Source organism: Lepus europaeus, chromosome 18 (genome assembly GCF_033115175.1).
Source record: "Lepus europaeus isolate LE1 chromosome 18, mLepTim1.pri, whole genome shotgun sequence".
In the NCBI taxonomy this organism is placed as follows: domain Eukaryota; kingdom Metazoa; phylum Chordata; class Mammalia; order Lagomorpha; family Leporidae; genus Lepus; species Lepus europaeus.
Genome location: NC_084844.1, coordinates 16786590 through 16814576, shown reverse-complemented (window position 1 = coordinate 16814576; position 27987 = coordinate 16786590). Strand labels below are relative to the sequence as shown.

General features: G+C 50.5%; 1 protein-coding gene across 2 annotated transcripts in view; it reads left to right on the top strand.

Moving 5' to 3' along the window:
* Nucleotides 1-27427, top strand: part of ITGB3 (integrin subunit beta 3) — a 59844-nt gene extending 32417 nt beyond the window's left edge. The window contains exons 7-15 of one of the 2 annotated variants that reach the window (XM_062175537.1): nucleotides 1339-1434; nucleotides 1732-1821; nucleotides 2436-2570; nucleotides 3304-3733; nucleotides 11816-12038; nucleotides 12964-13064; nucleotides 16511-16630; nucleotides 21969-22135; nucleotides 24707-27425. In XM_062175537.1, coding sequence (XP_062031521.1) covers nucleotides 1339-1434; nucleotides 1732-1821; nucleotides 2436-2570; nucleotides 3304-3733; nucleotides 11816-12038; nucleotides 12964-13064; nucleotides 16511-16630; nucleotides 21969-22135; nucleotides 24707-24772 — 1428 coding nt within the window. In that variant the 3' untranslated portion in view covers nucleotides 24773-27425. Of the gene's footprint in view, nucleotides 1-1338; nucleotides 1435-1731; nucleotides 1822-2435; nucleotides 2571-3303; nucleotides 3734-11815; nucleotides 12039-12963; nucleotides 13065-16510; nucleotides 16631-21968; nucleotides 22136-24706 lie in introns of both variants that reach the window. The other variant, XM_062175538.1, reaches the window with a different exon arrangement.
* The last annotated feature ends 560 nt before the right edge of the window (nucleotides 27428-27987 follow it).

Genomic DNA, 27987 nt, shown 5'->3' with positions numbered 1-27987 from the left:
AATCTTAAAAAAAAATTCACATTTGTAAGGCGAGTATTTGGCACAACAGTGAAGACTGCACTTGAGATGCCTGCATTCAGCTTCCTGCTGGTGTGCATCCTGGGAGGCAGCAGATGGTGGCCCATGTACTTGAGTCTGTGCTGCTTAGGTGAGAGACCCAGACTGAGTTCTGGGATTCTGGCTTCCACCTGGCTGACTTTGTTGCAGGCTGAGGAACTACCTTGGTGGTTGAACTTGCAGATGGAAGATTTTTCTCTGTTTCTGTCTCTTTGCCTTTCATGTAAATACAAAATTTAAATAAGAATATTTTTAAAGTATACCTACGTAAAGGGAGAAGACTGCACCAGATAATATCAGGAGTTCCTTGCAAGGCCTAGGGTTCCATGGACATGTTCACCATTCATCATAACTGGCCTCCCAAGTTCCTTCTCAGCCATATCCAGATCAAACATTGTTGAGCCAGCCACCTTTGACACTAGTCTGTGTGAGTCACTGGACCAGGGGTTGAGGTAGATCCAGAGGCTATCCAAGGGCCTACCCTTATTGAGTTTTTGTCTTAGCTGAGTCGAAAGGATTTATGTGTTGACTAATAACACATGATGTATGATTAGTACATTAGTGTACTAGTATGTTAGTGTCCATAGCGGCTACAGATATCAAAGGAAGGAAAGCTCTTCATGACTTGAAACAGTGGAGAAAGGCCTCTTGGAGATGGTGGGGATTGAGCTGGGTCCTGTGGAAGGAGGAGGAGAACCAAAATGGCCACTCCAGGAGGGCGAAAAAGTGGGGGAGGCCAGTGCTGAGTGGAAGAGAGGTGAGTGGGGTTTGGCAAGAAAGACTGGAGGACCAGGCGGGCCAGGCCAAGGTCTTTGTCGTTGTAGGCTGAGCATCCTCAGTCCGAAACTCCAAAACCAGAAATGCCCCAAACTCTAAAACTCCTTGAATGATCTCAGACCACGTGACTAGCTCAAACTCAGAAAAACCCCGCAACCTGAGAAACATCTGCTCCCCAGGACTTTTGCTGAAGGATGCTTAACCCTGTAGCTCCTCAACAATAAGGCCTATGCAAGTACCTGGCCCGTGGAAGCTGCTCTGTGGTGTAAAGTGCTGAATTTGAGAAGAAAGAGATGCTTCGTTTTGATACCCTTATCCTGTACCTGTTTATCTGTCCTTGGAATTCACAGCCATGTTTGTGCCGAAACTTTTCCATTTTTGTCTCACTTTGACCGGGGGTGACAAAGTGTAAGCCACGGCCCAGATCAGTCAAATTTGCAGGTGAGGAAGCCAGGGATGTCTGTAGGGCTTCTTCACCGACCTCCCTTTTCTCCTTTTTCTTAGGATTATCCCTCTCTAGGACTGATGACTGAGAAGCTATCCCAAAAAAACATCAACTTGATCTTTGCAGTGACTGAAAATGTGGTCAATCTCTACCAGGTGACTGTGCCTTTGGGGCTCCGGTTGTGAGACTCCCCTTCACCCCATTCCCCAGGTGCTAGAGTCCTCCCCAGAGTCTTTCGGCTGCAAGCCCTGGGCCTACCAGGAGGGGCTTGTTGGTGTTTGTCGTGGGGAGTGGGGGGTGAGAGGTTCCCTGTCATCCTGGCAGTGATAAGTGGACTATCCTGTACCCTTCCCCAATCTTTGCTTCAAGACTCTCAGTCTGATCTGGGGAGGGCTTTTGGAGATTGCTACCTTCCTCCAGCAAGCTCTGGACGTCTTTGTCTTCCTTTCCAGAACTATAGCGAGCTCATCCCAGGGACCACAGTGGGGGTTCTGTCCGCCGACTCCAGCAACGTCCTCCAGCTCATTGTTGATGCTTATGGGGTAAGTGTCTCCTGCGGGGACTGGGACGCCGAGATCCCTTCCCTTGGCTTGTGCAGCAGGCTCAGAGTTGAGAGTCACCCCACAGCCTTCTTCTTGTGCTCCCAGAGGCCAGGTGGTGGCCAGCCCTGGGATGGATGCAGCCTCTGAGAAGGCTGGGGAGCGGCCAGGATAGAGTGAGTGGAGAGCTTAGAGGATCAGATGGAGGAGTAGGGCCCTGAATTGTGGGAGGGGCAGGATGAGGGGCAGCTGGGCCCCCATAGGCAAGCTGCGGGGAGGATAAGGTGCCTAAACACTACCTTGCTGCTCCCCCAGGTGCCCAGCATGGCATTCCTCTTTTGCGTATTCATGAGGCCTGTGGGAGGCATAGCTGGTTTAGGCTGTACCCAGACTCACCTGGACACAGTGGGAAGCAGACGAGGGAGCAGCTTCCCTGGGCAGGAAATACAGCAGTAAGCAGGTTCCTAGGGGGTGGCCCTGCAGCTTCCAGGTGAACCTCAGCATCTGGCACAGCCAGCACGAGTCCGGGGCCACCACAGAGTTTGATGGGATGGAATTAGCTCTTGTCCATTTCCTCTGGGCTCCCTTCCTTACCTGCTTCACTTTTTCCTTCTCAGAAAATCCGCTCTAAGGTAGAGCTGGAAGTCCGTGACCTCCCCGAGGAGCTGTCGCTGTCCTTCAACGCCACCTGCCTCAACAATGAGGTCATCCCGGGCCTCAAGTCGTGTGTGGGACTCAAGATTGGAGACACGGTGAGCTGGGCTGGGCAGGTCTGGCGCTGGCCACGCCCTTTGTCCCCCACACTTGTCCTGAAGGTCGCCACGAGGCAGACGCCAGCCTTTCCCTCCGAGGCTTCTGTTGCCGCAGACTTCCCTGTTAAATGGGTTTCACCATCTGGATTCTCTGAAACTTGCCATTTGGTCACCCCTCTTTGAGAATGCACATTTCATTACAAATGAAAATCTCTCTTGCCTTCGGGCCCTTATCCGTCTCCAGCCTCCCCCAAGGTAATGCCTGTGCTTTTCCTGTGATGGAAAAGGGCAGTATTGGCTGGAACATTATACTGAGCACTGGCTACGTGCTCTGCACCGTATTAGCTGCTGAAGATTCAACAGCAAACGGAACATGCAAAAGAGGGCTTTGTGTGTCTTGCTGGTGTTGTGCAATCAGCCCAGCTAGCTCAGCAGGCCAGAGCAGAGTGTCCCCAAGGGCACCGTTCTGTTCTGCGTGAGCTGGTGTGTCCCACAAGCAGCACAGAAACCGGCCTTCGGATTCATGCCCGTAAACCACGTCTGCATCCAGCCGGATGTGTCACAGCGGCAGAACTCTCCCGCGCTCTCACGTCTGCTTTGCACACCCTGCTGGCGGGAGGGCTGAGCAAGCCTAGATCACAGGAGGAAGCTACTCCCAGTAGCCTTTGCCTCCCAGGGCTGCCATGGTACCTCCACCCACCTGTGTCTGAGTGAGATCTCGCCTCCCATCCAGGTGAGCTTCAGCATCGAAGCCAAGGTGCGGGGCTGCCCCCAGGAGAAGGAGAAGTCCTTCACCATCAAGCCCGTGGGCTTCAAGGACAGCCTCACCGTGCAGGTCACTTTCGACTGTGACTGTGCCTGCCAGGCCCACGCGGAGCCGCACAGCCACCGCTGCAACGATGGCAACGGGACTTTTGAGTGTGGGGTGTGCCGCTGCGGGCCCGGCTGGCTGGGCTCGCAGTGCGAGTGCTCCGAGGAGGACTACAGCCCCTCCCAGCAGGACCAGTGCAGCCCCAAGGAGGGCCAGCCCATCTGCAGCCAGCGGGGCGAGTGCCTCTGTGGCCAGTGTGTCTGCCACAGCAGTGACTTCGGAAAGATCACGGGCAAGTACTGCGAGTGCGACGACTTCTCCTGTGTCCGCTACAAGGGGGAGATGTGCTCAGGTGAGTGGGATCTCATGCTCCTATCCTGGCCGCCACAGCCACTCACACACCTGTAGCCCTGGCAGGGCAGGCGGCGGGTGGGGCTTGTGGTGGTCCGAGCCGGGCAGAGCTGCGCAGGTGATGTTTCACGCCAGTGCCGAGAAGCAGGAATGGGATCCTTCTTAGTTTCATTCAGCTCCTGTGTCCTTGCTGGTGGAGCACCAAGGACTGACCTGGGCTCTGCCCACTCCTAGAAGACAGTGGGAGGGCGAGGGGAACTTCATTTGAAGATCGGGTTTTTTCTTCTTTTCTTTCATCTTCCCTCTCAGCCAATAGCTCCTAATCTTTTTGAGTATAAAGACTGATCCCTTTACAGGTTAAAAAAAATCACTGGCCATTGTTCAATTTTTAGTATTTATACACTTAGAAATTACATGATGTCACTTTACATATATCCTTTATATATATTATATATATTATGTGCTATATATATACTATACTATATATAATATGCATTATATTATATATTATATGTATAAATATATACATATATTTATATATAAAAAGTTAGCAATAATTTTATATGAATTTTATCACAGGTGACTTGGAAAATTGTACTATATATGCAAGACATTGGTGCATAGTTAGTGAGTTTATATACTTAGAACAGTGTCCAGAAAGTGGTAGTGCTTGTTAAATGTTAGCATCATTTTCTTGTCACTGTTACTACTGTTAGTACTACTCTTGCTTTTTGGAATCTAGATCAGTCCAGTATGGCAGCTGTTAGCCATGCACAGATATTTAGATGAATGAAAATTTGGAACTGGCATTGTGGTTGGAATGGGTTAAGCTACTGCCTGTGTCACTGGTATCCTGTTTGAGTGCTGATTTAAGTCCCCGCTGTTCCACTTCCAATGCAGCTTCCTGATAATGTGCCTGGGAAAGTAGCGAAAGATGACTCAAGGGCTTGGGCCCCTGCTGTCCTTGTGGGAGACCTGGATAGAGTTCCTGGCTCCTGGCTTTTGGCTAGCCCAGCCCTGGCTGTTGCGGCCATTTGGGGTATGAGCCAGTGGATAGAAGATCTCTCTCTATCTAGCTCTGCCCCTCTCTCTGTCACTCTGCCTCCCAAATACATAAATAATGTTTAAAAATTAATCACAATTTTAAAAATAAAAAACTCGTTTCCTTAGTTGGTCAGTAGCCACATGCAACTAGTGGCTATCGTAGTCCACAGTGCAGAAATAGAGCATTTCAGCTTGATAGGAAGTTCTACTGGACACTGCCACCCGAGAGCTTCTCTGACTACAGGCAGGGGATTATGGTTTTGAGTCTTCCTACCTGCAGGATGCTGAGTTTTCTTATTACAAAACGCACTGAAGTCTTGAGCCCCATTGATAATCTCAGATTAGTTTCTTGCTGTCCCCAAAATGGCTCTTGGGATGCTTCCTCTTCATCCACAGGAAGCTGAGCTGAGGTTACTGTAGTGTTTCTGCAAATCTGCTGACAACACTGAGAGGGCAGCAGACAGAGGGAGTTGTTCTTGGGACCTGACAAGAGGCACTTGCTGGGCCGTGGTTACTGTCGTTTAATCCTTCTTGCCACAGGCAGGCTGCAGACATGTGCAGGTTGGTTGGGACTGGGTTATGGGTGTATTGTGTGGCCAATTGAACAAACAGATTATAATTGGTTTCTGTGATGACCCACAACCCAGATTGGCTTCATTTGCACTGGAGTTCTAACCAGTAGAGCCAGTCCGTATAGGCATTCATGTTAACATCAGCCTTAAAAAAACTCGATTGGAAAGGAAAATCGGTGTTATTCTAAAGCACGTCCAGTGACACAAAGTTGGCTCCGTTTTCTTGTTTGTAACATTGTTTCCTTATGCCAGTAAAATCTGGGATAGAGTTTGAAGGAAGTGATGTCAACCTCAGAGATGTCAGGGGAGAGAGGGCTGGTACACACGGAGGAACGCAGTTTGAGTTAGGGAGTGAGCAGGAACTTCAGTTTAATAGTTCAGAGTATTTCCGTCATATTCAGATGCTGATGGAAGTGGGTAAGTTGGAAGTGGAGGGCCCGTGGGGAGAGGGTTGCCTCGGGAGAGGGCTTCAAATGGCCCGAGGCAGCCCCACCCCTCCTGTGTGGGCTCCATGTTCCTGGTCCATGTGAGGCACTGGGGAGGATCCCAGCCAGAGTTGTGTTTTCTTTGGCTGCTGGCCTCACTGAAGCCAAACAGGAGCTGCCTAGGTCATAGCTCTGGTTCCTGTCCCCGACCAGGGCCAGAACAGCCATCCTCAACGTGCTCCTTGGCTGATCCTTGGGGGACCCCAGGCAGCTGCTGCAGCCTCCCTCCTCTGCACCCTGCCAGGGTGTTGGGTGCTCAGCTGGCCTCAGGGCTCACCCTTTGGCACCATCATCATGTCCCCAGGGACTCTCAGGGGCACACATGTACCAGGCGCCTGCCCTGTGCCAGCGTTTAGTCCATATGGGTGAATGCGGGTCATGCATGGTTTCTGGTCTCTTGGAGCTATGGCCCAGTTTGCCATTGTCCCTTGCCAGAGCTGCTGGGCCTGTGGCCTGTTCTTTGTCACAAGGAGGTCTCACAAGGCTAGAGTGCTGTGACTCGGCCATGTCCTCACCCCTGGCCTCAACGCCTTGGTTGTTTTGCTGGCTGCCTTGGGGATGGTCTTCAAAGCTGCCTCATATGTCAGAGAGCGCCTGCTGGTCCTCAGGGTTCCTCTCCACCTGCCGTATCCACGTCCACCAGGCTCTGGGGACCAGGTTTTGTGCTGGTGTGTGTGTGTGTGTGTGTGTGTGGAGGAGAGGACACAGAGACATTTTTGTCCTTTCTTAACTTACCCAAGGGTGCTTCACAACACAAAGCAGACTCTGCCAGACCCCAGAAGCGAGGGGGCCTCAGGGAGTGGCATAGGAGCCCACTGGAGAGAGGCTCATCGTGGACAAGCCTGGGTGGCTTCGTGGGGGTGGGGGACATCTGATGAATTTCAGAGGTGCCTGGCTCCTACAGGAGCGATGAGTCAGCCCAGAAGGTCTAGCTGCACTGGGAGGGGCCGGTGCACCCCTGACCCTCAGGCTCTTGCCTTCCCTCTCCCTCCTCCCCCCTCCCTCCATCCCTCACCCCCCTCCTCTGACATTCTTATGAACCCAGCCTCATCGTTGCTCTCCTGGAGGGGCGCCAGTCCTGTGACATTACCACACTGCGGCTTCCTGTTAGGGGCCGGCCCTGCCAGGGCCCGGGGTCAGCCCGATGGCCACCCTTGCCCCCTGGCTGCCCAGCAGACTGTCCTGTCACAGATCACTTTGTTTAGCCTCACAAAGGAAGCACTGTGGGACGAGGGTTTCCCAGGAGACCGAGGCCTCTGAGAGCTGCCAGGCCTCTGTGGTGTTGGTGTTTCCCCATCCAGGAGCCGTGGCCAAAAATGAGGCAGAGTGGACGCTGTGCGGCCCCCACTGCTGGGAGGGCTGCTGGTCGCAGCTCGGCTGGAGCATTGCCCTCGGCTCCCAGGAGCTGCCTTGCGCCTCACGTTGGCCAGTGCTGGGGTCACACGAGGCCATTCAAGCTCTGGAGCCCCACTGCGGGGTCAGGCTGCAGGAGTCTCTGCCCCAGGGCGCATTCCTGCTGAACTTTGACTCTGCCCTTGTCCTGCTTCCCTCCTGGTCTCCCACTTCCCCAGTAAGAACCTGGAACAGGGATTCCCAATTCCCATCGCAAGCTGTGCTTCCAGGAAACCCAGCCTCAACCCTGCAGGCCTGTGTGCTTCTCCCGTGCTCCCGCCAGCCCTGCATCCCTGCGTCCTCCTCTCCAGGTGCACGTGGTGGCTGGGCAGCTGGGGGCGTTTGCTGTCCTTTCTGGGAAACAGACATTTCTTTCCAAGGAGGTCAAGGTGTGTCTGAGTCTCACTTAATTTTGTGTCTGAGTCTTGAATGCCAGTGTGGATACTGCAGAATAGTGCTGGGGCCATGGGCAGGGGGACCATGGGGTCCCTGGGTAGCACTAGGTGCCAGCTCATCACTGTGTGAGCCTGGCCACCTACCACCCTTTCTTCTACCCCCTTGGCCACCTGCTCACACACTGACGTGGTTTCCAGGCCAATTCAGGTTGCTTCCCCTTTGTCCCCTGCCTTTCCTCTGATTAACAATCAGATTTTTCTTATTCATCTGTGTCTTCCTGATTCTGAGTCTGGAGAGTGAGTCACTTTTCTGCAGCGTTTGGGAGCCAACATTGCGAGGGTGGGGAGCTTTTTTTCTGCCAAGGGCCATTTGGATATTTATAACATCATTTGAAGGCCATACAGAATTATCAACTTAAAAACATTAGCCTGCTATATAGATGTACTGAGTGTCAAATCTTGCCTGGGGCTGCCTTGGCAGGGGCAGAATGTTTTCGTGGGCTTCATACGACCCACGTTGTCCAGCCCTGGCCAGGCCTGATTAAATGAATGGTAGAGGGATACAACACTGCAGGTTAGCACCTGCCTTAAGCCATGGTCCCACCCCAGGCTCTCTCCCATTCCTCCACTCCTTTGGTAAGGCAGCAGATCTTCATTGCTGGCTCTTTGCAGAACTGTCATAATATGGTGGTGAATGGGTGTGTGTTTCCAGGACTGTAACTAGCATCTAAGCCCTGTGATGGTGGGGACCTCGTCTGTGTTGTTCGCTGCTGAATCTGCTGTGCCCAACATATGGGGTGAGCTCAAGAGTCTCCTTACTTTGATCCAGCGCAGTTCTGGATGTTGCAGGCATTTGGGGAGTGAACCAGTGGATGGATGCTGTGTCTCTCTCTGCCTATCAAACAATAATAATAAAAGGATAGTGCAGAAGATGGTGAATGGTTTAGTGTGGTGGCAATGAGAGGAAGTGATAAGGTGTAAAGTTGGATGTAGGTTGAGTCCATTGTAAGTGCCTTGAATGTATGCTAATCCTTTGGCAGCTTGGAGTGTAGGTTTTTAAGCAGGTGAATGGTATGATCAAGTATGTTTCTTTTTTTGTTTAAAGATTTATTTTATTTATTTGAAAGACAGAGTTACAGACAGAGAGGTAGATTCAGAGAGAGAGAGAGAGAGAGAGAGAGAGAGAGAGATCTTCCATTCCCGTTGATTCACTCCCCCAAATGACTGCAATGGCCAGAGCTGCGCCAATCCAAAGCCAGGAGCCAGGAACTTCCTCCTGGTCTCCCACGCAGGTGCAGAGACCCAAGGACTTGGGCCATCTTGTACTGCTTTCCCAGGCGATAGCAGAGAGCTGGATTGGAAGAGGTGCAGCTGGGATACGAACCGGTGCCCATATGGGATGCTGGCACTGCAGGCTGGGGCTTTAACCTGCTGTGCCACAGCACTAGCCCCTCAAATATGTTTCAAACAGTGGCTCTAAATGGGGAGGAAGAGGTTGTTTTGTCTCCCAGTGGTCACTGGGCAGTGTCTAGTGACATTTTTGATAGTTACAACTGGAGATGCACTACTGATTTCTGTGGGTAGAGGCCAAGGATGCTGAACAGGATAGCTCAACTGCTCCACACCCAAGAATTATTTGGCTCAAAAAAAAAAAAAATCAAAAATTGCCAAGTTTAGGAAACCATGCTGTAAAAAGAATCCTGGCTGCAGAGGAAGGGTGGATGGAATGGAAGATACTCTGGGGAAGGAGGGAGCTGGGAATGTTCTGGGGATAGAACCCGGCTTGATCCAGGGGATGGAAACGTCTTTAGTGAGGTCCAGAAATTCCCCCTTCCCGGCCTGCTATCTACGCTCATCTCAATAATTCAGTACTTTTTAAAAAAAGTATTGAAATCCATGTATGGTTTTTTCTTAATGTACATTTCCACAAACTTTAAAAAATATTTATTTATTTTTGAAAAGGTTACAAAGGAAGGGAGAGACATAGGGAGATCTTCCATTCACTGGTTCACTCTCCAGATGTCTGCAATGGCTAGGTCTGGCCCAGGCCAAAGCCAGGAGCTTTGGGTCTCCCACATGGGTGGCAGGGGCCCAAGCACTTGGGCAATTTCCCAGGCCATTAACAGGGAGCTGGATTGGAAGTGGAGCAGCCGGGACACAAACTGGTGGGATGCTGGTGTCAGAGGTGACGGCTTTACCTGCTGTGCCACAATTCAGTACATTTGAGTGCCTCAAAATTTCTCGTTGGTATCAGGCCTAGTTACTAGATTTTCCATGACTTTTTCCTACCTACTTTAGACTCTCTTCCTCCACTGGTCACTTGGAGAACATTCCAGTAAAACTTAGTCCCTTGTCCACTGGTGACAGCCATTTTTCGCTGTAAGTCACGAAGTCTTCTGGAAACACCATATTAGTATAAACAGAGAAAAGCATTGTTTACATTACTGCACAGGGGCTAAGCAATGAGAATCCGAAGTCAGAGTGACTTCTGCCTGAGCCCTGACTCTGCCATTTACAAGCTGTGCCGTCTTAGACTAGTTGCTTATTTCCTTGACCTTGGGGTTGTTATGAGAAACAAGTAGGGCAGCGTACTAAAGAACTTGGTGCAGTGCTCGGCACGTGTTAAGTGCCCATTTACCATCACGGGCTGTTAGCACCGTTGCGGTGCCTGTTGGGGCTGTCTTCCACTGGGGCATTTACCACCTCGGTTGGTTTGGGAAAGAGATAGAGCTCTCTGAATGTTTTCCCACGCGCCCCACTGCACACTCAGGGCCGCGGAGCAGGTAATGAGTTCAGACTGAGAAGAGAACCAGGGCAAGAAAGTCGGGTTGTGTTGGTGAGGCCAGAGACAGTCGAACTGTGTCTACAACTTTACAACAACAGCGCATTTTAAGACGTTTAGCTGTGGCACACATTCTGCAGGGACGAGCCAGCAGCAGCTTAGCGCAGGCCATGGACAGTGAGCTTCGCTCCTGCTGCTCACTTCAGGCAGTTCTCTCTTCTGCTTTTCTTTTCTTTTTTTTGACAGGCAGTTAGTGAGAGAGAGACAGAGAGAAAGGTCTTCCTTCCGTTGGTTCACCCCCAAAATGGCCTCTACGGCCGGAGCTACGCCAATCTGAAGCCAGGAGCCAGGTGCTTCTCCTGGTCTCCCACGCGGGTGCAGGGCCCAAGGACTTGGGCCATCCTCCACTGCCCTCCCAGGCCACAGCAGAGAGCTGGACTGGAAGAGGAGCAACCGGGACAGAACCGGCACCCCAACCAGGACTAGAACCCAGAGTGCCGGCGCTGCAGGCAGAGGATTAGCCTAGTGAGCCAAGGTGCCGGCGTCTTCTGCTTTTCCTTGCACTTCTCTCGTTTTCCGACTTCTCTCTGGGGCATTCGTGGGATGTGTGCGACAGCACTGGTCCTCGGCCAGCCACAAGGAGGATGTGTATGTTCTCTGTGCTCAGCTGGCCCTACCCCATCCCCCTTAAGTCCTGGGTGCTCTGTGTGTCCTTCCCTTCTCATATGACTGAGAGTCCTGGGCTCAGGATCTCTCCCTTCCTCCATCGCCCATTGCTGTTCGGGTGCACTTCCTTCTCACCTGGCAAGGTGATGCTGAGCTGATTTCCAAAACAGAATAATGGACTGATTGAGGCTGGTTTATGAGTGGGAGGAGGAGGCCAACTTGTCCACATCGGAGACCTGATGTTGTCTGACCTAACTGGGCGATGGTGGTGATGAAAACGGCAGACCTGTCCGATGGGCAGCAGGGGGAGAGCCCCGCGGCAGGTCAAAGGGAAAGAGTTTTCAGGCCTGAGGGCCTTTTGCCAGCATCAGGCCATGCCGTTAAGGCTCTTGAGTTCCCTTTGTGGGCTTGGGACTGTGCCTTGGTGCTACGCCAGCTCTGGGTGCTGCAGACCTTGCTTCGTGTCCTGAAACTAGAAGAAGCTGGCTGAGAAGGCAGGGGGATTCTGAACAGGACAAGAGCAGGGTGGGGGCCTGGGAGACGTAGTTCCCGAGACTTCTCTGCTCTATGGTGTTCACTGGAACACCAGAGAACTGAGTTTGTCCCTGCAGGTCGAGCTCGCCTGGTAGTAAACCAGTTCACTGTCAGCCTGGTGGATCATCCTCTGTCTGGGTGGGAGAGCAGAGTGGCTGCTTATAGACTTGTCTTGGGAATAGGACCTTCAGCAGTCGGCCTGTGTGTTTGCAGGCCACGGCCAGTGCAGCTGTGGGGACTGCCTGTGTGACTCCGACTGGACCGGCTACTACTGCAACTGCACCACGCGCACCGACACCTGCATGTCCAGCAACGGGCTGCTGTGCAGTGGCCGGGGCAAGTGCGAATGTGGCAGCTGCGTCTGCATCCAGCCAGGCTCCTATGGGGATACCTGTGAGAAGTGTCCCACCTGCCCTGATGCCTGCACCTTTAAGAAGTGAGTGGACAGTTTGGAGAGAGTGGGGACACTGGTGGTGGAGAGGAAGTCCCCTAGACTGGGGTCCCCAATGCTCAGATTCTAGCTCTTCCTCAATGGAGCTTTAGGGAGAGGAGCCTGCTCCAGGCGCGTGGCTAACTTTCCTCTTTCCAGCAAAGCTCTGGGGAAGGTGGGAGAGTAAGGCCACTGTGAAGGGGCCGAAGAGAAGCTGCTGGACACCAGCTGCGGAAAGCCCACTTCTGTGGGGCACCCTGCACCCCGTGATAGGGAGGCAGGTGACACCAGATAGCTTTGGGGAACATCCTAGTGCCGACGCTCTGATGTGTAGGGGCATGGGGGCTGGGTTACGGAGGACCATGTGAGAGGGTCATTTCACCAGCAGTGGGTCAGAGGAAGCCCCTGTGGGCCCAGGTCTGTTCTGCCAATCCTCATATTCCTTAAGCAGCGCTGGAGTTAAGGCTGTGAGATCTGTGCAGCTGTGCAGGGCCCTGTGCTTCGAAGGGCCTTGTGCCTGTTTTAATACTCTGCTCTCACTGTCTGGAGATTTTTGATAAGTTTTGAACAAGGGCTCAGGCAGTTTCATTTTGCACCAGCCTCCTACCCTCCCCCCCCCCTACCCCCCCAGTTATGTGGCCAGCCCTGATTTCAAGGCTCCCAGGAATGTTGTAGGGTTCACTGTCCTGTCACGGCCCTGGGTGGGACATGAAGTTTAGGGAAGGACCTGGGGACCTCTGGCTGTCGGGTCCTTCCTGTGGTGGGGAGGGCGACTCCGCCCTTGGCTCTCCAGGGCCCCAGCATCGTCTCATGAATACTTACTTTTTTCTTCAAGGTGGAGCAGTGCACTGGGTGCCTAGAGGTCGGAGTTGGACTGGGAACCCTGTGGCCTGCCCTGCTTTGCCTTAGCTGCTGTCATGTCTCCTTGTAGGGAGTGTGTGGAGTGCAAGAAGTTTGAGCGGGGTGTCCTGCACGAGGAAAACACCTGCAGCCGCTACTGCCGCGACGAGATCGAGTCTGTGAAGGAGCTCAGTAAGTGGAGCCGCACGCACCGCCCGGGTCCTGAACGTCTCCGGTTCAATCCCAGCTCCCGACTGCGCAGTGAAGGGAATTCCTGCATCAAGCAGTGAGCGTTGCGCAGGCCTGATGCACAGTAGGCACGTGGTGGCAGCCGGCTGCCCTGAGGGGCCCCCTGCACCCCTACTAACAGGACCAGCAGTCCCTCCTGCTTCTGCTTCCCCGAGCCCACGGGCTCAGCAAGGGCCTGCACGTAGCTCTTCCAGGGTGTGTGAGTCAGAGAACCCTAACTTCACCTTCCGAGGGGAGGAAGACAATGTACTTCATTTCACAGATGAAGAAGCTGAGATAGAGGCTGGGAAGCAGCTGCCTATGAAGATCGTCAGCTTAGCTTAGTAGGCTAGTATGCGCTTGCCAAGGTTACTAGGCGTGCTAAGCAGTGCCCAGACTTTTGCTTAAAACGTTGCTGATTTGGAGCAAAGCCTTCACCCTTGTGGACCTGTAGCTAAAATTTTTATCCCGAAGCCCTTCTGCCTCCTTGGATTCCCCCCCTGGAATAAGACAGAAACACGAAGCGAGGAGCAGAACTCTTACCGCTGGTAATTCTGGTCGGTACTACATCCTGACTTAAACGGAGGTGGTCCCTGCTGCTATTAGCACATTTGCTGGGTTTGTTTGGGTCAGTGAGGCATCGGAAGGCGCTGGGAGCTGGCAGTCTCTCCAGGATAGCAATTCCCGGGGAGGCCTGAGCACACATTCAGTGAGGGCCACAGGGAGACACAGCCAGTGCGTCAGCTTCCCGGTGAGGGTGTTCCAGAAGTCAGATTTCTGGACCTTTTGGCAGATACCAGAAATTTAGCAATTGAGTCTTAAGAGGCAACTTTTTATCCTCTAGAGCAGGTGGCTTTTATAGGGTAGTTGATAAGTATTTCTTTACTTACTTCCCTTCACCACCATAAGCATCATCACAATTCATTTTATTAGTATGGAATGTTATCCTAATGGAAGTATAAAAGTTATGCTTAAGGGGGCCGGCACTGTGGTGTAGCCGGTAAAGACGCCACCTGCTGTACCGGCATCCCATGTGGGCACTTGTTTGAGTCCCGGCTGCTCCACTTTCAATCCAGCTCTCCGCTATGGCCTGAGAAAGCAGTAGAAGATGGCCCAAGTGCTTGGGCCCCTGCACCTGCATAGGAGACCTGGAAGAAGCTCCTGGCTTCAGATGGGTGCAGCTCTGACTGTTGCAGCCATCTGGGGAGTGAACCAGCTGATGGAAGACCTCTCTCTCTTTTTGCCTTTGCCTCTCCGCAACTCTGACTTTCAAGTAAACAAATAAAATCTTTTTTTTTTTTTAAAAAGTTATGCTTAAGAAGGTATAAAAGTATGAGAATAGTTCTTAGAGAAATGGGATGAAACAATAAGTTGGAGTGGGCATTTAGCCTAGTGGTTAAGGTAACAGTTAAGAAGCCCACATTCCATGTTGGAATACCTGGGTTTGATACCCACCTGCAACTCCTGATTCCAGTTTTCTGCCAACACAGACCTGAGGAGGCAGTGGCAATGGCTCGGGTGATTGAGTTCCTGCCACTCCACATGGGAGACCTGGATTGAGTTCCAGTTCTCAGATGCAGCCCTAGCCCGACCCCAGCCATTGTGGGCACTTGGGGAACCAACTACAGATGGGAGCTTGCTCTCTTTCTCTGTCCCTCTCTCTTAAATAAATATTTAAGAATAGAAATTTTTGAATTCATGCACAGGTTTTTCATATTATGCATTTTACATGAATGTTTTGATGAACGCTTATGTGCATGAATTTCAATTTTTTTTGCACCAAAATGAACTTATCTTTTAATTCAAAATTTTTAAAAGATTTATTTATTTGAAAGGTAGAATCATATATATAGAGATAGGCAGAGAGAGAAAGAGAGATTTTCCATCCTCTGGTTCACTCCCCAAATGGCCACAATGGCCAGGGCTGGGCCAGGCTAAAGCCAGGAGCCAGGAGCTTCTTTCAGGTCTCCCACATGGGTGCAGAGGCCGAAGGATGTGGGCCATTTGCTGCTGCTTTCCCAGGCGCATGGGCACGGAGCTGGGTCAGATTATGGGATGCCAGGGTGCTGGCCTCCTTCATTTAAATTTTCACAGATTTTTGCAGTGCCCTTGTATCCTTCATAAGCATTGCATTATTCCTCTCCCAACAACCTCAGGAAATAGAACTATAGTATTATTATTACCTTCATTTTAAGGATGAGAAAATTGAGTCTCAGCAAAGTAAAATGACTTCCTCCAAGGAAAGGAGCAGTGAGTTAAGATGAGCACTACATCCTGAAAGCCTGGCTCTTTCCCTCTGTGATAGCACTGCCGCCTTGCTGATGGCCTTTGTGGTCTGTGGAGAGTGTGTGTTTTAAAGCTTTTATTTTTTGAGAGGCAGAGTTAGAAAGAGAGGTCCTCCATCTGCTGGTTTACTCCCCAAATGGCTGCAATGGCCGGAGCTGCGCTGATCTGAAGCCAGGAGCCAGGAGCCAGGAGCTTCTTGCAGGTCTCCCACGCAGGTGCAGGGGCCCAAGGACTTGGGCCATCGTCTGCTGCTTTTCCAGGCCATAGCAGACAGCTGGATCGGAAGAGGAGCTGCTGGGACTAAAACCAGCGCCCATATGGGATGCTGGCACTGCAGGCAAAGGATTAACCTGCTGCTCCACTGTGCCGGCCCCTGTGGTGTGTGCTATGAGACTGATATTCCAGCCCTGCCCTGTCATGGTTGCTGTGTGACTGTGGCAGATCTGCTTCATCTCCTCTGGGCTCTCTCTGCCTTCACAGGTGTAGGACGTGGTGCAGCCGCGGGAGGATAACCCACAGTGTTGCTGGCAGAATGACAGATTTTAGAATGAGAAGGAATGAAGCTGACAAAGAGTGGGAGTCAAGAGGAGAGAGGATGGCTCCAGGGAGGCACCCTGGATCAGAACAAGTGGAAGGATTGTTCCATACAAACAGAAATACAAGGGTTGTTGAACAAGCAGAGAAAGGAGAAGAAGGGAGGGACACCTAGTGTCTGTTAGGGCTGTTTACTTTCTGTGGTTTAATTCTCCACCAAGCCTGCGAGGTGGGGCTGCCATTTTCCTTAACTCGATGACGAAAGAGAGTTGATGAGGCCAAGTAACTTACCTGAGATCACACAGTGGGTGCAGAAGCCAGACTTTGTGTGAGGCTGTAACGTCACCTCCCTTCCAGAGGAAGGGATAAGAGCTAGAAGGCAGCTGTGAGGGACAAAATGCGTCATCCGGGTCACCGAGTGACAGCTGCCAGACGCGACAGCCACCTCAAATCCAGGTGTCTTACCTTATATCAGACGCACACAGGTTTCTTGTTGTGTACTTGCCCAGCACCCTGGGATAGGACTTGGGGTGGCCTCATCTTCTGGGAATTGACCTGGTTTTCATTCTTCCACCTTTTCCCCCACCCAGGGGACACTGGCAAGGATGCTGTGAATTGTACATACAAAAATGAGGATGACTGTGTCGTCAGATTCCAGTACTATGAAGACTCCAGTGGCAAGTCCATCCTGTATGTGGTAGAAGAGCCAGGTGAGCCCCTGCCGCCACCCCCAGGGAGAGGGAGGACTTTCCACTCACACCCCTCTTAAACAGAACAGAGTAAGCCTGGCCTTGGAGTGTTGAGGTAGTCTGTCATCTGGTGAGGGGGATAGATCAAAGTGATTTTGCTAATTGAGAAAAGAACAAAATAAGGTGGGTAGGGAGAGAAGGAAGGTAGGTATGAATTTCATCAAGGAACAAAATATACCCTAAGTATTTTTTAGGCAATAATGTCCAAGAAGAAAGGAATTTAAATTCCAGGACTTTACAGTGCACGTCATCTGTGCTACTGTAGTGAGACAGTTGCCCGGAGCAACAGGCCTGCCGCTCAGAGGAAGGCCAGGTGCTCAGAGGCATCGCTCTTACCAGCCTCACTACAGGATGTAGCAGTGGGTTTGAGACACTGACTCAGGGTTGTCCTGAAGAGTCAGGGCTTGCTCTGCATGTCCTCTGGAGCAGGGGGAGCCCATCCCATCGCACACAGACCAGCTGCAGCTTTGTCACCACCCAACACTCTAAATTTGTTTGCTTCCCCTTACCATCCTCATAGCTTTCTGTCGCCATCTGCTTTCTGTGGCCCGAACAAGATTCCTGAGGCTGGGTAATGTGAGAAGGAAAGAGGCTTATTTGACTCATGGTTGTGGAAGGTGGAGGTCCAAGGTTGGGTCTTCCTGGGCTGCAGTGGGCAGCTGCATCATGGTGGGAGCACGTGCAAGAGGGAGAGCAGTCACACGGTGAAACTGGAAGCAAGGTGGGCTCAGGGGCCAGGCTCGCTCTTTTTATAACAACCCAGAGAACCAACAGGTCCTGCAAGAACCATATTAACCCATTCTGGGGATGGTGCCCCCAGTGACCTAGTTAACTTGCATTGAGCTCTGCCTCTTCAATGCTTACCTGCCTCAATACTGCCACACTAGGGACCAAGCTTCTGGCCCTTGAGTCCTTGGGAGATGCACTGAAACCGTATCCACACCATAGCCTCTTCCTGTCCCTTACACAACAGATTAAGCTATGAGCAGTGAGAGAATATTTTTGAGGACTTAATGTACACCAGATGCTACACTGGATGCTGAGAATATGACAGTCAGGCAGACATGGTACTCAGAGGTCATGGGTAAAGATGGGCATGTAAATCAACAGTGACACTACAGGGGGAAGGGCCATGTGATGGACAAGAACTTACAGGAACGAAGGAATAGTGTCTGAAGGTGAAGGCTGAATTGGCTGTTTTCTTGACATTTGCAGGCTGTGAGAGTTTCTTCAAGCCATCTTTCAGACAAGGAGCCAGAAAATGTTTTCTAGCAAGACCAGATGTTAAATATTTTAGGCCTTGTAAGTCATGTGGTCTTTCTGAGGCTACTCAAGTCTGCCACTGCAGCAGGAAAGCAGCAGTAGACAATACATAATGAGTGGGCATGGCTGTAATTGCAAAGACAGGTAGCAGATGCATCTGGTTCATGGGCTGTAGTTGGCTCATCTGTGCTTCAAAGCGGTGGTTCTCAAACTTCACTATGCTTGCTATATTCTATTTAAAAAATCTGGAGCCCGAGGCAGGCATTAGGACACATGATGGGTAAGTCATTGCATCCCATATCAGAGTGCCGGGGTTTGAGTCCAGAGTCCAGCCCCTGATTCCAGCTTCCTGCTAATGCAGACCCCAGGGGGCAGCAGGTGGTGGCTTATATAGTTGGGTCCCTGCTACCCACATGAGGGGCCTGGATTGGATGCTGGGCTCCCGGCTTTGGTCTGGGCATTTGGGGAGTGAACTAGCAGGTGGGAAGTGCCTCTTTCTGTTTCTCTATGTCTTAAAAAAAAAAAAAATCTCAAGTCCGGAGCCCTTCCCTGCTTTCACGAGCGTATAGGCCTGTGTTCTTCACTAGTCATTGGGATACACCCAGCATGTGAGCACCTGTGCTTTAGACACGTTGCTTGCCCTGAGGAACCTTCTCAGACCTTCTCCGGCCTCCACAGTGATGACTAGATTTGGTGCTTCTGTCCAATTCTCATAGCATCTATGCTTTCCTTAGAAGAGCCTTCGTCACTCTGGTATTAAATTCCTTCTTTAATCATTGGCTCCATTGATCATAAACTCCATGAATGCAGGAACCATGTCTGTCTTATCTGTTGATCTATATTCATACTTAGTCACCTACAAAGAAGCTATTTAATAAGTGGGTTCATACGAATTACTAGGACTGATGTTTCCTGGTGGACTAGAGGGCTTATGTACATCTTGGTATCCACTGGGAGAGCTTCGGCTGCTTGGGGAAGGAGGTGGGTGAAGGTGGGATAAGGAGAGCAGGAAAGTCTAGGGGAACCATCTCCCATCACACTTCCTTAAAAAGGGCTGCCACACCTGTGTCGCCAGGGTGCTGTTGCCTCCATAGAGGAGGTGAGCGGGTGCTCTATTCTGGGATATTGCTCATAGCCCTTCCTGGAGTTCCCTCCCTTTATAAGAAATGGCATCTCCTTAATTTAAGTTAGTGACTCCAGGAGAAACGGAAGTGGAGAAGGGTGGAGGGGATCCTGTGGGGAGCGGATGTGGATCGTCCTGACCGTGGCTTCCTCACACTTCCTACCTCCCATATGAACACCCTGTGCAGGTTTTTCCACACCCTACCTGTCTGCACGTTTGTTCCTTCTTACTTCAGATGGGCGTTACGCCTTTGCTTTGGGGTCTTATTACTTCATTTCCTACTACAGTGATCCTTACTGGTGCTCCTGTCCTATCCCTGACTGAAATCACTTGGCTGCTATCTTAAGAATGGATTCTAGTGCCTGAGGTTGTGGGTAACCAAGGTGTTGATACCTGGGATGGCACAAATAACCATCCACTGCCCCTCGACAGTGCTGCTCACTGCCTGCAAAGCCTTCCTCTGCCTTGGGAGAGGGGCTCCCAGATCAAAGGGTCACAGGTCCTGTCTTGTTGCCTTGCTCTTTCCTGCCCCAGCCATTTCTGGGAACCCTGGCTTTTCTAGAATGCAGAGCTGGGGCCCCGGAGTGCAGAGGGAGAATGTTCCCTTTCTCTTCTTTAACTCCTGCTCTTGCAGCTGCTCCCCACGGAAGCGCTGAGCCACTGTAGGGCAGCCAAGAGAGCATTGCAGAAGGGTTTAGCATTGGCCAACATGGAATGGGCTCTTGGCCTATGGCTTCATCACTTCTAGGTAGGGTTGCCAGATAAAATATAGTATGTTCCATGCAACACATGGTAGATACTTACATTAAAAAGTAATTTGTTGTTTATCTGAATACAAATTTATCTGGGCTCCTTATACTCTTTTTGTGCTAAATCAACCCTGACCTTGGGCCACTCATCATGGGTCTACTGCTGTGGCTGAGCGAGTTCTCCAGAGACTGCCTGACCTTGGCTTCTGCTTTAGGGAGCCTGCCACTTACCTCTTTCAGGGCAGATAATTAACAGATTGTTTTCCCGGTGAAGACCTCCTGGGGTTCTACCTGTCCTGATCACACGAACCGGCAGAATCGAAGAGATTTCAGTTAGGTGTTGAGGGTTTCCCTACCGCAGTCTCCTAGAGAATTCATAATCATTTTTCCCAGAGGAACTAGGGCCCTTCATTGCCGGGAGCACACCCCCTGGTTCCTTACACCCTCTGTCCAGGCGCTCCTTTCATTATGGACAGGTTGTAATTTGGAGGGTTGGGAGACAGCCACCTGGGTTTGTGGTGGTGGTTGTTTTTGTGCAGTGTGTGGTGAGCACAGTGTGTATGTTTAGAGAAGCAGGTGGGAGACTGGTGGGCTGTGGGGGTGACTTCCTTTCCAGGCTCATCAATCCCCATATATACAAACACCTGGTTTCCTAACACCTGCGGTTACCAGAGTGAGGTCACTTGTCTGTCACTGGAGGTTTATGAGAAGCAGAGCCCAGCAAGGCACACCCAGCCTGACCCTTGGTGGGGTGACATACGCCTGCTGTGTGTGTGGTTGCTGACCAGGCTCCAGCAGGAAGGCAGCTTTCAACAGAGTTGGGAGTTTAGGTAACTAAATATCTTGAGGGAGAACCCACAATGTGGTCTTGGCTGGCAGGCCTCCTGGTCTCTAAGGATGCTGGAAAGACCATTAGGTTGACAGCCCCAGGGGTGTCAGTATCTGAACCAGGTAACGGACACAAGTGACTGTGAGGGTTACGTAGACGAGTGAGTTAGTGAAAACAGCTGGCAGAGAGAGCAGCACCAGGAACACTGGTGGCTACTTTTCATCCTGCATCCATACTATGTTAGGCACTGTTTCGAGTTCTTTCCATACAGTAAACTTAGTCCTTCACTGTAACAAAAAGGTTTGAAAGTCAATGCTGTTACTTTCTTTCTTTTACCGTTGGAGGAGGCAGAGGTCAGGTAGCAGAGTCATTGGTAAGCCAGGCTGCAAACCCAGGGGAGCTGGCTGCAGGGTGCACAGGAGCCCCCGGCCATGTCCCACCACCTTGCCTCCCCTCAGGGGAGAAAGGAGTGCTGAGGACTCAGACAAACTAGAAAACGGCACGACGCTCTCCGAACGGGGCGCTGCTTTTCTGCGCAGCCTCTGGTGTTTCTAAATTTTTTTTTTTTAAGGGTACAATAATCTGAGAGTTTAGGGGGAAATCTTCTGATTACTCCATGTGCCTACAGTCAGTTTTTGAAGTAAACACTTGGGTGATCCCACGTGGAGCGGGGTGGATTCTGTCTAGGCGTGCCCAGTTTGAGATTCTGATGAAACCCCTCAGGACAGGTAGATGCTCTCCTGGAGATTCTACCTTTTAAAGAGGTGGTTATTTTTGAAGATCCTCTTGTTTTCTTCAGAGACCTTGCCAGTACAGATTGAATATCCCTTATCTACAATGCTTGGGACCAGAAATGTTTCAGATTTCTGAGTTTTTTGGATTTTGAAATATTTGCATAGACTTTACTGATTTATCATCCCTAATCCAAATATCACATATTCTCTAAGATTTGAAGTTTTTGGAGCATAATGTACACTCAAAACTTTTTGGGTTTAAGATTTTTGGATTAGGGATGCTCAGTCTATATTACTTGGTCAGGGTGACCCTATTTTAAAATGTTATTTGTTTATATAAAGGAAACAGATTTCATGTAACCCATGTGCACAATTTTAAGAACATAATGACACTTCCCAGCCTCTCTTTTTCCCTCCCCACTCCTCCTTCCTTTCTTATTTTTCTTTTAATTTTTGCAATGGCAAAGGTTCAGTTGACTTTATTATCACGTGCTTTCCCCTCCACTAGATGAAGAATTCAGTAAGTAGGAAGTAGCAAGACCACAGTTCAAGTGGCTCCTGCACTACTCATGGCCCCTTGCTCTCCGTTCTTTCCTGACAGAGTGTCCCCAGGGCCCTGACATCCTGGTGGTCCTGCTTTCAGTGATGGGGGCCATTTTGCTCATTGGCTTTGCCTTGCTGCTCATCTGGAAGCTCCTCATCACCATCCACGACCGGAAAGAGTTTGCTAAATTTGAGGAAGAACGAGCCAGAGCGAAATGGGACACCGTAAGAGTTTGGGCTGGGCTGGGTGTTTTCTTGAGTCCTTATCCCCAGACAGAGGCAGCAGGTGCTTAGGGTCAGAGTCAGGGTCAGGGTCAGCCAGCAGCATCGTTGTGCAGTTGGTCTCTGTGCTGGAAAGGGGAGATGTTAACTCCTTAGCCTTCTTGCAAACCTGATTCTTTATACCACACAGTAACCACAGGCCATGTCACTGAGGACTGGTAGGTGCAGTTCTGCTCTGACGCTGTGGAAAATGAAAGAGAAATAAGAGAAATATATTCTCCAATGGAGGCAGACATCACTAGTACATGTTATAGTTGTGTACACTAGTATACAAAAATTCATGGAAAAATGGAATTAAAAGATCATGCAAAATTTTCACAAGTATTTATTTATTTGAGGGGTAGCCCCAAATGCTGCAATAGCCAGGGCTGGGCTGTAGAGACTGGGAGGTGGGAACTCCGTTCTGGTCTCCTGCATGGGTGGCAGGAACTGAATCACTTGAGCCATCATTGCTGTGTCCTGGGGTGTGCACTAGCAGAAAGTTGGATTCAGGAGCTGGAGGCAGGTATGGAACCCAGGCCTTCTGATATGGGACATAAGCACCCTACCTGCCACGTCGAGTGTCCACTGTTGCCACAAACATGTTAAAGCCCCTCATGGTTGACATTTACTGAGCATTTACCACATGCCAGGAGTGCTTCCAAATGCTTTTTTTTTTTTTGATTTATTTATTTACTTGAAAGTCAGAGTTACACACATAGAGGAGAGGCACAGCTAGAGAGAGGTCTTCCATCGCAGGCTCACTCCCCAAATGGCCACAATGGCCGGAGCTGCACTGATCTGAAGTCAGGAGCCAGAAGCTTCCTCCAGGACTCCCATGCAGGTGCAGGGGCCCAAGAACTTGGGCCATCTTCTGCTGCTTTCCCAGACCATGGCAGAGAGCTGGATCAGAAGTGGAGCAGCCGGGTCTTGAACTGGTGCCCATGTGGGATGCTGGCACCACGGGGGGTGGTTTTACCCACTGCGACACAGTGCTGGCCCCCCAAGTACTTTTTACATATTAGCTTATCTCTACATGGAGACTTCAAAAAGTCCACAGAAATGTGTATATGAAAAACCATGTGAGGCTGGTCCTGTGGTGCAGCGGGTTAAAGCCCTGGCCTGAAGTGCTGGCATCCCATTTGGGCGCTGGTTCAAGACCTGGCCACTCCACTTCCAATCCAGCTCTCTGCTGTAGCCTGGGAAAGAAGTAGAAGATGGCCCAAGTCCTTGGGCCCCTGCACTTACGTGGAAGACCCGGAAGAATCTCCTGGCTCCTGGCTTCAGATTGGCGCAGCTCCGGCCATTGCGTCCAATTAAGGAGTGAACCAGCGGATGGAAAACCTCTCTTTCTGCCTCTCCTCTCTCTTTGTAACTCAGAATTTCAAATAAATGAATAAGTCTTTTTTAAAAAAGAGAAAAACCATACATGAATTAAAAATTATTTTGCACCAAAATAAACTTAGCTTTTAATTCCGTTTTTCCATGAACCTTCTTAAAGTCCCCTCACTGAACAACCCCCTGTGCTGGGTTCTTGTTCCCACTGCACAGATAAGGAAATGGCACAGAGACGTGGTCAGCCCGTTTGTAGGAGGGAATTAGGTGACCATAGGAGTCCCTTTCTTGGCTGGCCTCTTAGAAAACAGCACCAAGATGTCATTCCACCTCATTTGCTTCTTTGTCTTCAGGTGATGAGAGGGGAGCCTCCAAATCAGATGCTGTCCAGCCCCCTGCAGCACATCCTGATTTAATCCAATCTAAGAGGCGTTTCTTGGGAGCTTTCTGGATGTGCTTAACTTTGCTCTATTCTCTTTCAGCTCATCTTCTGCGACATAACTTTTCTTTGCTGGCTATTTGACTTCCTAAATGTCCAGGGCTAGGCTGGAAGTCTGTTCCCCTTTGCATGGTGACCCCAGGGCTTGTAACCAACCATCCCATGAGACTGAGATATTTCTCTTAGGACAGTGTAACATAGGCTGCACGTCAGAGATACACAAGGATGTGCTGGGTTTCTTGAAGCTACCGTTAAGGACTACTCATTATGGAATTTGTTCCTTTTTGCTAGAAAATAATTTGGGAAACCTAGTAAGGGTCATTTCCCTGGTAACGGGAAAGTTTTGTGGATAGTTCTTAGAGAGATGAGATGAAAATAAATTATCTGAACAAAACTATACTCTGTGTTCTGGCCACCACCTGCCTATTGCTTCCTTACCGATACCTGTCTGCTGTCACCATAGGGGAAAAAGGAGAGCAGTGCCAGAAGAGAGTGTGGGGGAGGGGGAGAGGCTGGGGAAAGCCGCACCAGAGAATGTTCCAGAAGCTCCAGAAGGCGCTGGCCTGGATTTAAGCTGATGGAAACAGTGGCAGGATGGCATGCCACTTCTCCCCGCCTCTGTGTCCATTCCCGTCGCACCTGCGAGTCCAGTGAGCATTCCCCTGCTTCCTGATGGTGTGTTCCAGAGCAGGTGTCGCAGGCCAGCTTCTCAGATGAGGCAGGCAGGCAAGGGCTGAGACGTTTTTCTGTTCTCTCCACAGGCCAACAACCCGCTGTATAAGGAGGCCACGTCCACCTTCACAAATATCACCTACCGGGGCACCTAGTGACCATACCACATCCTCCGATCGCTCAGACCACGCCAGGATGGCGGGCGTCTCTGACGTCAAGCTTACGGAGGACAGCTGTGTGGGGGTGGGGGTGTCTCTGGGTGTGTGTCCGTGAGAGAGTGGAGTGTGAGTGTGTGCGTGTGTGTGTGGGGGGTGGGGGAAATGTGTAACTTATAACTTGTGATGTGTCCCGGTGAGCACAGCCCCTCCCCTTTTGTCCTCAGAGTGCCACCTGCAGGGATTCTGCCTGCTTAGCTTGAGGGTGTGTTCTGAGCTGAGCAGGTGTTCTTCATTACCTCAGAGAGACGCCAGCTTCCCCCTGGGCCCCTTCCCCTGAAGAAAAGGGCGGGTCTGAGGCTTCTCATTGCAGAGGGAAGGATGCCCATCCTGGGCCCCACCCTGAATTCCTGTGCTTCTTCAGCCCAACTCCCAGCAGCCAGGGTGGGAAGGACTGGTGCCATCACCTCACGCTGATCCCATTGTTAGGGGAGTCCTGGTCACCTGACTCTCTGACCTGTGAGAGTGAAGCTAGTGGGGCCACTCAGGGGTCACAGATGGCCCGAGGGCAGTGCCAGTCATAGTCAGGCTTTGGGTTTGCCTGTGGGCAGCTCTACCCTAGAGGTTTGTTTAGAAGACACGTGTCACCCTCAGACCAGCACCATCTCCTTACCTCCTACTTCCATGCCCCCCGTTGTAGATGTTTGCTGTGTACTGGGATTTCTCTCACGACCAGATGCTTTTCCTCCAAGGGAGAGTGCTGTGATTAGAGCCAGCAGTCTGGCCCTGTGCTTCAGGCCTCTGCCCTTGGTCCAAGGTACCACCCCCACACGCACCCCTCAGCTCTGTGTGCTACTCCATGGATGGGAGTGATTGCATTTTTCTACCTCTGGTGTCTGGCGAAGGAAACCTCCCGTGCGTCTGCTAGGTGTAAGCGCCAGGATGGAATGAAGGGCCAACCCTGCATCACTGTGGCTACTTCTCCCCGAGGCTGCACAACCTCCTTGTAGTTCAGTTTTTAATCTGCAAGGCCATGGTGCAGTTTTATTTTGTTTCTCTCACTGGGGCACCTGAAAGCACATGAGGTTTGTACAACTGAAAAGAACATGTGTATAGACATACTTGCATTATTTTTGCAATTTTATTCGATGACAAAGAAGGAGAGCCTGAAAAACCATGAAGACTTGGAGGGATACAGACACTCCCACTCGGCATCACTCATAGTGAGTCACTGCCCAGCTGCTGGGTCTGTGAGGAGCTCTGTCTTCCCAGAAGCCTATGGGCATGGATATATGGACACACTGGACCTTTCCCAAGGAGAAGGGACTTTTCTTTTGTCTCTACAATAGCAATTGCTCTGTTAGTGTTGCCATCCACCCAACGTTAAAAATCACCACCCTGCCACCCCAGGAAAGGGGAAGGACCAATAAATGGTGATCTGATGATCAAAAACCCTGGGTCCTGGGCTCTGTGTTGCAGCTAACACAGCTTTAACTTTCAGGAAGGCAAATCACTTTCTGTTCCCCAGGACTCAGTTTTCTAGTTTGGAAATGGAGTTGAACCAGCCAGCCTTGAAGATCTCTCTTAGTGTCAACATTCTAAGATGCTGAGACTTACCGTGGCAGGAGACATACAGTTAAGCTTCTGTGGGATATTGAGAATAGTTTCTTTTTAAGATGGGAGATTAGAGAGACCTGGCTTTGGCAAGAGCAGATGTCATTCCATATCACCTTTCTCAATAGCAGTCTTATATCCTGTCCTCTCCTGGAACCCCTTCTCCAGCTTTTGGTAGCAGGTACATCTCCTGATATAGCACCTCAGCTCCACTTGTTATTTCTTTATTCACACAGCACACATTTGCATCCACATATTAGGGAAGACAAATCAGCAAGTAGCCCATTCACGTGTTAACACTGAGAATGAGACTTGGAATTAAGAAGGAGGCAAATGACTGAACCCTGACTTGCCTGCACGTTGCCTCCTACTGTTGAGGGTGGGAATATGGTAGAAGGATAAACAGGGAGGAGGGATGCACAAACTCAGGAAGTTTAGAAACTACCTTCAACCTCGAGCTAAGGAGGCCGAGTTCATGAGAGCAGTAGTGCAACATTTTCTTTCCGTAAGATGGCTTATGTGAAACTCCATTGAAGGAGAGAGAAAATGTATGCAAAGACTGGAAGAATGAGGAGGGATCTTTTCTGAGCTGCTTGAGTGAGGCTCATAGATCATGAAGACCAGTGCTGTTTGTCATCATGTGGGGCTCACTGTGGCTGTGCTTACGGGCAGCAGATGCCAGCCCGGCATAGGTGGAACTGACTAGCGTCCCAGCCTTGGATAACACGGTGCAACGGACTGTGCTCTGCTGTTTTGGAGACACTGTATGTCCAGTCTCAGGGTCTGTGGACAGCAGTGGGAAACTGAACATTCCTGACCAGTTGTCATATTGAGGCAGTTCTTCACCTCTCAGATGTTTCTAGGCCATCCATGATTTCAAGATACTTGTCTTTGTTATTCTTGGTTGAAATTGGCTCAGTGCCTTCCTGTCTTCCTAACCACCTTCTGTGTTTGAATTGTGCAACAGTGAATTAAATGTGCTTTCCAAAAAGAGTTGACCTATGGCTGGCTCCCCAGTGCTTCCTGTGTTATTTCTGTTTCTTTTGGGCGAAAAGAATAAGTGTCATTGCTTTATAAAACATTAGTTTAGAACAAACATGTTTTCAAATATAACAGAATGATGACCACTACAGGAACTGAAGCTAGCTTCAGAATCCAGAGTTTCTCTTTACATAATATTTTCAAAATGAGTAAGCTGTTCCTGTTCTAAGAATTTGAGTTTTTTTTTTTTTTTTTTAAGTCAGAGTTAGAGAGAGGGAAAGGCAGAGATCTTCATCTGCTGGTTCACTCCCCAGATGGCTGCATTGGCCAGGGCTAGGCCAAGGTGAAGCCAGGAGCCAGGAACTTCCTCCAAGTCTCTCATGTGGGTGGCAAGGTCTCAAACACTTGGGCCATCTTCTGTTGCTTTTCCCAGGCCATCAACAGGGAGCTGGATTGGAAGTGGAGCAGCTGGGACACAAACTGGCACCCATATAGGTGCTGGCATCACAGGCAGTGGCTTTACCCACTATGCGACAATGCTGGCCCTGAAATATTTTTTAAGATTTATTTATTTGAAAGTCAGTGTAACACACTAAGTGTGGTTGGGGAGAGAGAGAGAG